The sequence below is a fragment of the Notechis scutatus genome, chromosome 3, assembly GCF_049901735.1.
Source record: "Notechis scutatus isolate UNSWTSFEM ecotype Mainland chromosome 3, rNotScu1.2, whole genome shotgun sequence".
NCBI classification, from domain to species: Eukaryota; Metazoa; Chordata; class Lepidosauria; order Squamata; family Elapidae; genus Notechis; species Notechis scutatus.
Window position 1 is genome coordinate 87,643,141 of NC_142011.1, and position 14,908 is coordinate 87,658,048.

Sequence of the window (14,908 nt, forward strand, 5' to 3'; positions counted from 1 at the left end):
TTCTTTTGGGTAAGTCATAATTGAAGAAATGTCTGTTCACCAGGAATTTGTAGGATAACAGTTCAAGATCAGAGTGCCTTTTAAATTACCCAGTGTGTAAGTTTTTAACTCCTTTCTGGAAAACACTGGTTTCATTTGTGTCATTATTGTTTTGAAGGATAGCCTATTCCTTTATGAAGGTTGTATGTTCCACAGTGTAACTTTAAATAAAATACCCCATTGCCAATATGTAGGAGTTCTGTAGAAATCAACTACAGGTAGTCTTTGACTTACGATCACAATTGGGGCCTGAATCTGCTGCTAAGCAAAGCAGTTGTTAAGTGAGCCACGCCTGATTTTACAACTTTTTTGCTATGTCTGGTCAGCGAATCATTGTCATTGTTAAGTAAACCATGCAGTCATTAATTGAATCTGGCTTCTCCCACTGATTTGGGTTGATGGAAGCCAAGTTGGGATGCTGCAGCCGTGGTAAACCATATATGTGGTCACCAAATGCCTGAATCTTGATCACGTGATTAGAGGGATGATGCAACAGTTGTAAATGTGAGGATCAGTTGTAAGTCACTTTTTTTCAGTGCTGTTGTAACTTGGCAAGATCACTAAGGGAAAGGTTCTAAGTTAAGGACTCTCTGTACTCTTTTTCCCACGCAGATACATTTTCCCTAAGATTGAGGAAAAAGCTGTTCTTCGCTTACCTGGAAATGTTCGCGCTGTGTAACTATATGTATTATGTAATGTGAACATACAGAAAAGAATGAAGATATCATTGTTTTCTTCCAGACCTCCTGTAGCCTAGGATCCAAGTGTTCATGTTCCTGCTCCAGCTGCTGTGCCTCAGTGGACAAAGGGGATACTGTTGAAGAGGAACTAGAAGGTAAGAACAGGGTTTGCTTCATATGTTCATTGCACAATGTTATAAAGATGGAACTGGCTTACTCACTTTCACAAACAATGGGTCTATCAGTGGTTATTAGGCATAATAAGTAAATAGAGCTTCGGAAGACAAGATGTTTAGAAAAACCATCGGGGAGTGGCCATGATAAAATTCTCCTTGGAGGCCTCTGGCATAAAAGGCTATTTATGTTCAGCAGGATTCTCATGCTTCTAGTGTATACACACATTATGTCATTTTGGACTATATTTTGTAATCCCAGCATTATCACCATTCCAACTTTTGAACAAATGACCATTGATCAAGAACTTCTATAGTGATTAGAAAGTGTACAACTGAAATCAATATGTTCGTATCCTCTTTCTACTGTTAGTAAATGAGAATGATGATGATTTCTCCTCTACCCTTTTTTCTTCAATTTGCGTTTTAATTTTTTTTTTTCAAATAGCATTTATGAATACAAAGTATGTGTAAAATTTCATTTAGATACATCGACCAAGGAGTTGCAATTTCAGTGAAAAATCCCCAGCTCTTGCTTTAAGTTAATACGGCACTTGCAGAAATTATAAACTGTCATTCTCAATGCTATTTGAGAAAGCCAGTTTGATCTAGTAGTTAAGACAACAGGCTAGAAAACAGGAGGTTGTGACTTATAGTCTCACCTTAGCCATGAAAACCAGCTGGGTGACTTTTAATCACTCTTTCTCAGCCCAACTCACTTCACAGAGTTGTGGGGAAAAGAAGAGGAAAATGTATTGGATACATACGCTACTTTGAGTTATTTGTAAATAAAATAAAGGCAGGATATTAAATAAATAGACAAACAAACAAAATACTTGATAATGTGATCCTTGAAATATATTTGACTGAGCCACAAGGGTCATAGCGAACAGAATGAAATGGCTATTCTCTCTCAACTCCCTATAGAAGAGAATATATATGTAGCTCAGAATTGAACTATGGAGACCTTGAACTTGCTTGATTGCTGTCAGGCATTTCATTACCCAACTAGATAACATCATCCATGTGAATGAGTATGGAGTCTGCTCCCTTTTTATACTCTATACAGAAACTTACCCTACCCGTTTTGAGAGGGGGGTTGCAATCAAGCAGAAAACAATATCCTAAACAAATGACTACTAAGGAGAAAACTATACCTGCCCCAGAACTGGCAGGGCAAGCTACAGTAAATAAACAAGTAGTAGACCCTCCCACATAACATTAACAAAGTTACTTCAATAATGAAATGCCGGCAAGCAAACAATCAAGTTCAGAGAGCACCAAGTTCTCTCACCTCCTTTTATAGATCTAATTATAAATAATACTGTTATAAATAATTCACTTTATTTATTTCCTCAACTAGGTAATGTGAATGAACTAAATGAAATTGTCCACCATCATGTTCCAGAAGCACAGTTAATTGAAAACATTGGTCAGGAACTTGTCTATCTTCTGCCTAATAAGAATTTTAAAGAACGAGCCTATTCCAGTCTTTTCAGAGAATTAGAAGAAACCTTGGCTGACGTGGGACTCAGCAGTTTTGGGATCTCAGATACACCACTTGAAGAGGTTGGTAGTCTTCAGATATTTAGGCAGTTAACTTTTGTGCAGTCTTTGCTTTCCTATTTTGGATGAATGCTCCAAACTAAATTGTAAAATCATCTGCTGATATTAAGCAGATGTTTGAGTTTTTGGAGAGGTAGAAATCATTTCTATAGGGCAGTGATTTTTTTTTCTGCATTGTAATAACAAATATTACTAGAGTAGTAACTATTAAATTAGAACTGTCTGATGGGAAGATAGGAGTTGTAATTTAACACATCTGAACACACCAGAATAAAGATACAAAGTGAAGGGGATAAAGATGGGATAATTAGTATAATCCTATACTAACTTAGTACTATAGTTAGTATATTTCTTCCTATTACCCTGATTTTTTTAGATTATTTTGTTTTTTAACATTAATTAAAAATAAAATGAGAGGAGCAATATTTGTGTTGCATTGTGTTGCATTGGGTTGGAGGGAAAGGATATGCCTAAAGATGTCAGTGCTTACTTTGCTTCCAGACAGCATCTTCTCATGCACCTGTCTTTCAGGTTTTCTTGAAGGTTACAGCTGAAGCTGACCTTGAAATACCCAATACAGGTATGCATCCCATGATCAAGTCTCTGAAAACCAAAGTTTATATGAAAAGTCTCCCATATTTTAATTGACTTGCAAAAATTGGGATCAGGCATCCATTTCTACATTGTGAATTGACTGGGTATTATATATCCTTGACCTATGACAATTGGGATCAGAATTTTTGTTGGTAAGCAAGGCAAGGCATTTGTTAAGTGAGTTGGACCCAAATTTGTGACCTTTTGTGCTACAGTTGTTTATTGAATCACTGCAGTTGTTAAGGTGTACCACACGGTCATTAAACAAAACTAGCTTTCCCCCATTGACTTTTTTGGAAGTCAACTCGGAAGGTTTCAAATGTGATCCCATGATCCTGGAACGTTGCAACTCTTGTAAATACATGTTGGTTGCCAAGTGCCTAAGTGTTGATCACATGACTGTGAGGAATGCTGCAATGGATGTGAGTGGAGGACCAGGCGTAAGTCAGTTTTTCAATCTGGTTGTAACTTCAGTCACTAGATAAATGGTTGTAAGGTGAGGATTACCCGTAAAGACAGTTCACAGATTGATGTTAATATTTTAAAAATCTATTGTTATGTCTAAACTTCAGTCTTGAAGAAATAAATGGATCTCTTGACTTGTGGGAATAAAATGTTTTTTCATTGTGCCCTGAACAAAACCGGCATGGGCATTCTGATTTGTAAAATCCAGGAGCTGTCCAGGAGAATGCTTCTGCTGAGGCCAAAGAGGGAGACCCCCAAAGAGCTTCAGCAAAGAGCTGTACTTCTCTGGAAGGAGATAAGAGTGATGGCAAAGGATCTTGGCAAAATAAAGGTGGCCAACTTATTCTTCAGCAGATTAAAGCTCTTCTCATCAAACGTTTCCATCATACCACCCGTAGTATTAAAGACTTCTTGGCTCAGGTGCATGCTTACTAATTTTTCCCCCAAATGACGTATATTGAAGATGTTTATTATAGTTCTACTGTAACTGGAAAGTCCAGAGTCTTACATTGTAGAATCAACTATCCCTTTTGGTATGTTAAGTATTCAGTGATTAAGATGTTGGGCTGGGATCAAAAAGATCCTGATTCAAGTCCCACCCAAACATGGAGCTCACAAGGGGCTTTTGGACCCTTTGTACTCTCTCTGAAACTAACCTACTTTGCAGGGTTATTGTTGTGAAAATAAAGTGAAAGGAAATAGTCTGCCTTGAACTCCAAGAAGAAAAGTTGGATGTAAATATAACAAATGAATAAAAAGAGTGAGAATTATACCACACGTACATAGCTTAGATAGAACACTCTTTTGGCTAGGTATTTATATCCTGGAGAGTTTGGTAATAGTTTGCACATATTCTCCATACAGTGGTTCCACCTCCAGGAAAGTCTATCCAAAAGCTTAGAAAGCCACTGGGCAGCAACTAGATTAAACAATGCAGCTGCCTAGGCTTTTTTTAGTCTTATCTTATATGTTAGTAAGAACTTCTCATTTAGGATTTAAAAAATGTAGAAATTGAGATTTATTGTATAACCACATTTTTTAATATGAATTATAACCAGATAAATTTCCAGCACAGATATCCACTCTGGATCTTCTTGTGTCTTATATCTGAATGGGACATAGACATTAGTGGTTAGAATGCAATATTGCAGGCTAACTCTGCCCACAGCCAAGAGTTCGATTCTCACCGGCTCAAGGTTGACTCAGCCTTCCATCCTTCTGAAGTCGGTAAAATGAAGGCCCAGATTGTTGGGGGCAACATGCTAACTCTGTAAACTGCTTAGAGAGGACTGTAAAGCACTGTGGGGCAGTATATAAGTCTAAGTGCTATTGCTATTAATAGGATACTGTGTGACAGCAGGTATTTGACATATTCCCTATTGCTGGCAGATTGTTCTACCTGCTAGTTTTGTGTTGCTGGCTCTGATACTTACAGACATCATCCCTCCATTTGGTGAATATCCCAGTCTAACCCTCCATCCTTGGATCTATGGACATCAATTTACTTTCTTCAGGTCGGAGGATTCCTTAGTATGTTTATTTTTGAAGTAATCTTGTCTTTGATGTTTCCTACATTCTGGTTAGCACCGATGCTCGTTAATTCAGTACTTTCTCTAAGATATTATTTTTTAGATTTCTGTTTTAAACAAGTCCATATCTATTGTTGACTTTGCTTTGTTCTTGAACATATTTCTCTACGTAGCTAAACTGTGAGATACTGAAATTCTGTAGATAAGGAATGCCTAAATGAATGGAATCTTTGTCATGTATGACCAGACCATATAATCATAAACATATTACACTTTTATTGATTATTGTTCTTCTTTCTTTTTAAAAAATATTTTTATTTTAACTGTACTAAAAACTGATGGGAGCCAGTTCTGATTATTGTGATACATTAATGTAATTGCTTAACCTGATACAACATAACACAATTTTATAAATGGTGAATACAATACATATTATTTAATTATTTAATTATTTAATTTGATTCCTCGTGATTTCATGAGCAAATTCATGTAATTTTCTGAGCAACTCTTCGTTGCTGTTGCCTTTTTCTACATTATTTTTGACTTTAACAGTAGCCTTACATATAATTGTGGGGTTTTCTGATGTACCCCCATCTGTATTCTGATGTGATCTGACCCCGATTAACTTTTTAAGATCAGATAAGATTAGCTAAACTTCACCATTCATTGGAGATCATATATATATATATATATATATATATATATATATATATATATATATATATATATATATATATATATATATATATATATGCAACATCTCCCTATTTGCATCATTGCTAAATATCGCTTATGAGATTCATCATATCAGTTTTCAAAGACTAGATATACTGAGTTTCAGGAGATGCCCCCACTCCAAACTCAGAGTTTCACTTGTCAGGATTTTTTTTTAAATCTCTCTTAATATATGGAGAAAGGAGCAGTCTTTTTTTTAATATACAAAGAAAAATGAAGTAATTAGAGTTTTGATGTATTACAATCTGTTCCTGACCCATGAATTATATGGATATTGAGTAGTTTTCCAGAAAGAAGGGTTACTCATAACTAAATAAAAATTTTTCACTTTGTTGAGATATGATATTGCGTTGGCCTAAGTCTAGTACCAGGAACATGGAGAACAGACTTGATTACAGTGTTGATGAATGAAACTCGGGAACAGAAAATTCCGGAAAAAGTCTTCCATGTTGTTACTAAGAGTCCACACTTACTTGATAGCACAAAACAAAGCAATAGCATTAGACTGAATCAGAAAAGTGTTGGATAAGCAAGCTTTGTGAATTGCAAATGTTCAGCCATAAGTGTTCTACGATCTTCCCTTTTATATAAAACTATTTTCCATTTGTTAACCAGGACTATGCATGAATGTCTTTGCTTATCGTGTCTTTGAGAAATTAGCAATTAGAAACTGTAGCAAACAACAGTATAATTTTTTTTAAAATAGTAATCTTTATGAAACGTATAGGCTTCTTTTAAAATTGAGTAGTTAGTAATATCTGCAGTGATTCTGCTAATTTTTATTTGCAGTTGTACTTTTCTGTAGTTAATCTCTTTTTATAATCTAAATTATAATCTCATTAGCAATGAACAGCCTGACAGTGAACATATGGTTTCTCTTCGTGATGCCTTTTTAAAGAAACCAGGATTTGGAAATCGTTGCTTGAAGAGAGAACCCCTTTAGTAAGTTCATTTTTTCTCTCTCACTCTCTGTCTCTTTCCAGTTATAAAGTTCCTATACTATTACTGAAGTTTTAACAAGATAAAGTCCCTTCATCCCACAACATTAAGCAAGAGCCTATGGAACAATAGACGATTTTAAATTAGACTCAATGGAATGAAAGAGATTTAAGTTAATCACAACCAGATTAAGTCCCACTGATCTCTATCACTGACTAAATGTGGAACTTATCTTCTACGCTATATTCTTATCCCCCGATGATTGCTGATTACCTTACCTATAGCATTACAGCCTCTTTGGGTTGCTTTTCCAATCTGTGATGCAAGACTCCAGATAGAAGAACTGCATTGAGAAAGAAATAGGGTGGTGAGATTAAAACACTTGTTTATAAATATTTTATTAATGTGTAACAAAATAAGGATTGTACAGCTATTATTTTAATTGATCGGTCTGTCGAGATTGTTTACAAACAAGAAACAACATTAAGAAAATCTGGCTAGGTTCACTTGAGTTACTTCTACTTCTTCATCCATGTGCCTATCTATTAGAAATAAAACTATCCAGTTTAAGTGGGTTTATAATTAAATGTATACAAAAATGGATCTAAATAAGCTGATGTCCATGCTGGCTGTAACTTCTACAATCTGAGTGCTAACAAATCTGGAAGGCAACATCTTGGAGATAGTTTGTCTAAGTGTTTGTTTTCTACTTCTCTTTCTATCTGTTCATTTTCTCTTTGCATTGTCTTCCAAGAGATGGAATTTTGTATTGCATCTGGCGTAAGGAATTTCAGCCTACATAGATTAAAAATAGTGAAAGTTATCTTGCTTTTTGATGTCCTCCTGCCACCATCAGAGTCAGCATTTTGTTTTAATTATTTTGTTTTGGCAATCAGCCATAATACATAGGAATAAACAGGAGGGTGATAAGCCCAGAAAGGTTTGCCTTCTGAACTTTGAGTAGAAGTAGTGATTTGAGGAAAATGGAAAGTTGACAGTGGCATCAAAGGATAAAACAAAATATGAAGTGAAAAAGACCTGGATGTTAACATAGTGGAAACCTAAAATGTGAACACCAACCAACATAGTTTCAGAGTTCACCATATATTTACAGTTTGTAAACCTGTACAACTTCTAGGTTTACAGTTGGTCCTAAGCACAAAACAAACTATGCTATGGGATATGTAAAATCAGGTATTATCATTTGTGTGTGTGTGTTTTTTAATGGGCCTTGCCTAGATACACTAAAACAAACAGTTTTACTAGTAATTATATGGCATCCATTAGTCTAATTTGGGGAGGTGGTTAAGAGGAAGACACTTTGGTTATTTATATTGATGTTTAATAAAGCAGTTAAATAAGTCTAAAGGTTCAAGGAAATAGTTTCCTCAGTTACTCTCCTTATAAATCAGAGGAAAGTCACCTTATAAATCGGAGATGCCCAACCTATGTCCCCAGGGTCAGGTAGAGGTTTTCAGACACAGTATGGTCATCAGTCAGAGATGGACAGATTGCATCTGTATTGATCAGAAAGTAGAGAGTAGATGACCTGTGAGATTCCTTCAAACTCTATGATTGTATGTAGTCTCTGAAAAACCGTGAACACTCTCCCTAGGGACCTCCAAAAGTTTGTAATTTTTAATGTAACAGAAACATCAGGTAATGATATTAATTGTATTTAAATATAAATTTAAGTAAAATGTAATTGAAGTTTAATTTTTAGGTATGAAATTAGATTAAATTATTTTTATATGGCTTCTATATGAAGCCATGTAAAAAAAAAAAATCCACAGGCTTGCGATGAAGAAAAACAAAGTGTCATTTGTTTCTGTTTGAAGAATACTTAGGAGGCATTCCCTTGAATTTTTGGTCCTGTTACCAGAGGTATACATTCAATAATTTTGCAAGATCATATGTGATCACTTTGATGTTTTCACTGGGTTTTGAATCCCTGCATAGTAACTACTCTTGCATTGCTACATCAATGGCCTGGAAGACACCAACTATCCCTTATCGCTTGTCTGCCCTTTTTCGGACTAACACATGGAGTCCTGACAACCCCTCACCTGCTTGTGAATGCAGCACTAGGAAGAAACTCACTATGCTACCAGAGTGTCCACCGGGCGCGGGAGGTCTTCCTCCACCACAGGTACTGTTTGAGTATCAACTACTAACATGAAGCACTGTGACGTTTGTTGAATTACATTAATAGTGGGGAGGCAAGATCTGGACAACATATTCAGATATATTGATATGGAAGAATTAGCAATTTTGCAAATGATATAACGAATGATATAGTGTTAAATATATTCATGTTTTCATTGTAAATCATCCCAATAATTAGAAGTTTGTTTTGTTTATATTCCATCATTCTTTCAGTATTTTAGATTGGCATGTGCTGTTTTCTTTCCTCTTTATTTTTTCTCTCTCAACAATTCACCATGAGGAGTCTGCAGGAATGTGATATTATCCTTAAAAAATGAGCATTGTTCTATTGTGACATAAATTCAGCTTCTTTTCCATATCTATGCAACATCCTAATATATGGATATTAGGAACTCAGCAACATTCATTTTTACATTATCTTCTTGATCCTCTCACCCTTCATGGTGTGCCTGTGACTGAGCTGCACTAGAGTTTTTGGCCCAAAGTTTCTCACCACAGGGAGAGTGTCCCTGATTAATGGAAATGGCTGAATGATTAATGGCAGACTTGAACCTGGATCTCCCTACTTCTGATCCAGCACCTTAATTACTACAAGTTTTGCTTTCTTTTGTTTTTGTCTTTGACCATTAATCAATAAAGTAAAGTAACAAAATCCTCTGGGCTGATTGTACTTTACAGAAATAGTTTTAGAAACGTTTAAATGTTTTGGGGATGTATTTTTTAAGGAAAAACAGAACATTAAGTTAGGGGCTACTCAGCTGCAAAAACTGGATGAGCTCTAGATGGCAGCACAGAAGTAGAGAAGACCTGATAATATTAATTATACTACTCTGATCGCATCTAAAGTAGTATTGTACATTAATATAGAATTTAGAATACTTTTCAAGACTCCAGTTCAGAAGGGACAAAGAACATTTTAGGAATTGTAAGTATCATGGGACTTTCCCAGCCTAGGAACTAAAGTTCTCAGAAGTCCTGTTACTCATTTCATCCAGAATGAATCCAGGTTGGAAAAGACTGAAGATATGATAAACTGTAATAAAAGGGTATCAGTAATGGTAATTTTGAACATAAGGGTTTTTTAAAGGTACACAGAGATTTTGTTTAGCTTGTCAGTGAAAATTCATAAGGAAATAAATTGTTCTTTCTAGAAAACAGGCATGTATTAGGAAACTATTTCCAGACTGCTTTGCCAAAGCTTATTGGATAGGTTATAAAATTCCCATACCTTTGCTATGGGAAAGCAACACTGCCCCTCAGTGGTTAAATTCACATTCTTCATGAATTTTACTTGCTAGCTACAAAAGAATTGTATGTTTACTCAATTATCTCAATCTAAAAAGAAATGTGTTCATTTAAAATTACAGAAAATATGAAGAGTCTTTTGGCACTTAAAAGATTAAGCAATTATTGAATAAGATTTTGTAACTCACAGACTGTTTCATTAAACTTATTAGACTTTAAAGTGCTGCAAGACTTTTGTATTTATTTTCTAAAATTACAAATGTGTATATGTGTTTAAATCTTTGTAGCTGTCTTATAGTAAAAGTCAGGCTATAAATGTCAGCTGCCAACATTTTTAGCTCCCTGCTTACAAATCTTTTGAAGCATTCAGCAAATCCAGTGTGGTTTATAGTTATTTTATGTGGCTTGAGATCAAAACACACAAATAAAATCCCAAAGAAAGACAAGGCAGCTTTCAGGTTCCAGTAAGAAAAACCACTTATTTTAATCTAAAACTTTCCTATGAGATCTTTTCTTGCCTCTGAATCTCAGAAATACTAAATTATAACCACAAAGAATTTAATGAGTATTTTCTTCATCTTATAGAGGGTTCAGCATAGTACAGAAATTCTTCAGGATCTCACTTACCGAAATATTTCTGATTTCTTGGTGAAAACATACCCCACCCTAATAAGAAGCAGGTTGGTTGGGACTTTTCTATTTATACATTTTCAAATTCAGAAGCTGTATTGGCACATAACACTAAACTGTAATGGCAGGTTCCCACATAAAACTAGTAAAAAAAGAAATTATACAATAGCTTTGTGTGATGAATGATTCTAGCTAGGAACCTGTAGCAGTTTGTATGAATGGATTGTTGATATGGTCCTAAGACTTCTGAATAACAAGTCAGCTGTTCAGTTTTTTGCCAGGGGTGGGAGGTTCAGTTGCATCTAACCATAATACAAATATGCCATGGCAGAATATTATTTTTCTGCCCTGTCTCCATGATATTAAAAAGAGGAGGTTGTATGCTATAAAGAAATAAATACAGTAATATAATCAAAGCTAATCCAGTACCTGTTTTTTTTTAAATGAAAGGGATTATTGTTACAATGCTCACAATGCTTTTTATTACATTAATAAGTTTATTATTACAATAAATACAATAAAGTATTGCTGGGCTTTCACCTTTGCACTTTCAACAATCTTCCCTCTGCATTCTTGGTCTGGAAATACAATGCTATCCTCTGGCCTTGAGGCATGAAGGAAATTGAAACTATCACACATGTGCTGTTACAAAGCAATTTTTATTAGGGTTTATGCTACAATTCCAGAGCACTCAGGTGCTTATTATGTAGCTTTCCTACTAGCTAACAAAAACGTTTGGACCACCTGTAGTGGTGCTATGTTTTGCTACTCAGCTTCAACAGTGCCATCAAAGACACTTCTAAATGATAAAGTTCCACCCATGTAATCCTTGCTAGTTCCCCGCCCTCCCTGTATACACATTTATTTGTCTGTTATGCTGGCTTCTGGCCATAATAAACTTTTGCCTTTTGTCTAATTGTTTTTTTATTGTTAAAAAAGCAACAACAACCCAGGTTAGATTGTGTATATTTGCACAGAAAAAGAACTGAGCAAAATACACATCAAAGAATTATTGTCTATAACTTGTACTTTCATAGCTTCTGTGCAGGTCGGATGAACAAATAGTGGTCAGGAACAGGGATTAAGTGTACAGACTGCATAGACTCATCCTTTTCACCAATCACTGAAGAGGCTTATAAATTTCTAAAGTGTCATCTCAGTCAGCAGAATAGCCACAAAACCCCCAAACTTATCCTCATGGCACAGACATAATTTTGTATCCGAAAGCATTTTAATTAATGCAGTATATTAAAGGTTATTACATTTTTAATATATTTTTTATTTTCCTTGGCAGATTAAAAAGTAAATATTGGGTCAATGAGCAAAGGTAGGACACCTATGTGTTGTATATCTTTTGTTTATTTCTTTAAATCTAAAGAATTTGATTTCAAATAAATGACAAATAATAGGATAGGCCTAATCAGTATTATTTTGTCTGAAATACAAGTAGAGGGCTATGCTAGGTTTGGAAACAATACAAATAGCCCTCACTTTGTTCAGTGACTATTCAAAAATGTAACAGTGCTGAAAAAATAATTTTATAGCCCATTTATGACCTTTGCAGCATTTCTTAATCGTGTGACCACCATTACAGTACTGTTCAATGCCCCTAATCTGTCTAATCCATCTCGCAGAGCAGAGAAGAGATTGGAGAGAAAGGGTTTGCAAGAGAATAAACTGCTCTTCTACACATTGAAAGCAATGAAATCATGCCAGCAGCCCAGTCCTGTGAGCCACAGACATGCTCCATAAACAGCTTATCGATATTTCAGCATTCCTAAGGGCAGGCAAGTGGTTAGGAGGCAAAGAAAAGCCAAAGCTGTGATATTGACTAGTCATGTCTCTTTCCAGCCAGGAAACGTAGTCATGAGATTTCCCACTTAATGCCTGCTTCGTTTAGTGGCAGACTTGCCAGTTCCAGTCAGGGTCATTAGCTGAGGGCTTTCTGGATTTATTTTGTTTGTGCAATTCACTATCAACAATGAAAAATGAGAATCATATTCCTTTTTGTCTCAAAGGTGCTTTTTGAAAAGGCAACTAGACTATTTTTTATTGAGGAAGAAGAGATTTCATTTCTTCAGATGAAGCTTCTTGGATGAGAACCGAAATGTCTTCTTCTTCCTCAATAAAAATAATCCAGTTGTCTTTCAAAAAGCACCTTTGAGTCAACTATGACCTGGAGGACTGAGAATCTCCATAGACATATTCCTTTTTGGGAGAGAGGTACTGTATAATTATGTTGAAGGGAACTTTTATTGTGTTCATTATCTATTAAAAGTGGAGTATGGTTTCCTTCATAGAACTGAAGATTATGTAATCTTGTTTATAGATATGGAGGAATTTCAATTGGAGGCAAACTTCCAATACTGCATATTACTGGAGATCAAATTGTTGATTTTATGAAGGACGTTGGTCGAATGATGAATATAACAGGGGTAAGAAAGAACTCTTGCATCTGCTTTGTCACTTGATTATCACCAAATCTAACAATTTCTTTAGTATTTGTAACACTAAAATATAAACAAGGAATTCTGAACCTTTGTTTTCTGCTGTCTAGGGTGAAAAAACAAGGATTGCTGCTAAAGAAATGTCAGCTTTTCTTAAATATATGGAAACTGAACACAATATTAAGGTATTTTAATAGTTATTTTCATAAAACCTTGCATAACTTGAGCATTGAACAGTAAGTTCAGTAAAGGAGCATTAATGTAAAGAGAATAAATTTTGTTATTATTTGATTGAGATGTTTGCCTTTTAGTAAGGAAATAGAAGAGTGAATAGAACAAGAAAAGGTATATCGACCTGTTTTACAACCTTTATGAAATATGACTGTAATGGGCTGGCTGCATTACAGTTGTATGTACCACTTGTGTAAGCATATCCATTGAAGCTTTCTGTAAGAGAAAGCTTCAATGGATATGGTGTAGTTCTGTAATTGTTCTTTAATATAAGCCAATTGTATGGTGATCACTAGATGGGAGCAAAGTGATACAAAATTTATTTATTTTTTTGCTTCCATGTAATGTTTGTCTAGATACTTTCACTCAGATCAGCAGGCCTATTTAGAAGGATATGAGTTTCTCAGAAAAAAAAAAGTGATTAAACTTCTGCAAAGCATCTTCAGCACTCCCTATACATGCACATTAACGTATTGTTGTTATTCGAACCCAAAAAAAGAGAAAAAAGAAAGTTTGACTTTTGCTGTTTAAATATTAAAAACTGAATAAAGACAGGAAGAAATAAAAAAAAAGCTGGGAAAAAGCTCCAGCTTTCCTTGAATTCCAAGGAACAAGCAAATGCTGAAGTATGAACTTGAGGAAAAAATTTTCTTTGAAAGCCTGGAACTATTAGCCCTGACTTGTTATGGCGAAAAACCCCAGAGTACTAATGTGCATGTAATAATAAATAAAGTAGATACAACAGCTGTTCAGTTGCTGTCATTAGCAGCATGAGCCTTTAGGCAGCATGCACCAACCTGTTGCTTGTCCCTGATAAAAATAAGAATTTTAAAGGATTCTGACTGGCTGAAGTTTGTAATCTTCTCCATTGTTCTTCCAGGTGTGGTTTAACAATAAAGGCTGGCATGCTATGGTCAGTTTTCTCAATGTAGCCAACAATGCCATTCTGAGAGCCAACCTGCAACAAAATAAGGATCCAGAAGAATATGGAATAACTGCTATTAACCATCCACTGAACCTCACTAAGGGTCAGTTGTCTGAAATCACTGTGTAGGTAACATTCATTTGCTTTTTAAATTCTAAAAGCAATAGCACTTAGACTTATATACCGCTTCACAGTGCTTTACAGCCCTCTCTAAGCAGTTTACAGAGTCAGCATATTGCCCTCAACAATCAGGGTCCTTATTTTACCGACCTCAGAAGGATGGAAGGCTGAGTCAACCTTGAGCCCGTGAGATCCGAACTGCCAAAATGCTGGCAGCCGGTGATCAGCTGAAGTAGCCTGCAATACTGCATTCTAACCACTGCGCCTCCGTGGCTCATAATTCACTCCAATTGCAGCTTTAATTCTATTCCTCCCTCCCTTATATGTAGCAGGTCTGGATACCACAGCTTAAAGCTTAGAAAAATATGTCTTACTCCTTACTAGCACTGATGATGTTACCTGGTGAAAATCCATCTGGTTCAGG

At 35.4% G+C, this 14,908-nt stretch overlaps 1 protein-coding gene across 8 annotated transcripts in view; it reads left to right on the forward strand.

Annotated features, from left to right (window-relative positions):
• Nucleotides 1-14,908, forward strand: part of ABCA4 (ATP binding cassette subfamily A member 4) — a 117,113-nt gene that overhangs the window by 79,133 nt on the left and 23,072 nt on the right. For all 8 annotated transcript variants that reach the window (XM_087960656.1, XM_087960655.1, XM_087960659.1 and 5 more), the window contains 12 exons: nucleotides 781-874; nucleotides 2,256-2,461; nucleotides 2,990-3,038; nucleotides 3,726-3,937; nucleotides 4,907-5,031; nucleotides 6,625-6,723; nucleotides 8,680-8,869; nucleotides 10,717-10,811; nucleotides 12,056-12,088; nucleotides 13,091-13,196; nucleotides 13,319-13,393; nucleotides 14,320-14,489. In XM_087960656.1, the coding sequence (XP_087816782.1) occupies nucleotides 781-874; nucleotides 2,256-2,461; nucleotides 2,990-3,038; nucleotides 3,726-3,937; nucleotides 4,907-5,031; nucleotides 6,625-6,723; nucleotides 8,680-8,869; nucleotides 10,717-10,811; nucleotides 12,056-12,088; nucleotides 13,091-13,196; nucleotides 13,319-13,393; nucleotides 14,320-14,489 (1,454 nt within the window). The remainder of the gene's footprint in view (nucleotides 1-780; nucleotides 875-2,255; nucleotides 2,462-2,989; nucleotides 3,039-3,725; nucleotides 3,938-4,906; nucleotides 5,032-6,624; nucleotides 6,724-8,679; nucleotides 8,870-10,716; nucleotides 10,812-12,055; nucleotides 12,089-13,090; nucleotides 13,197-13,318; nucleotides 13,394-14,319; nucleotides 14,490-14,908) is intronic.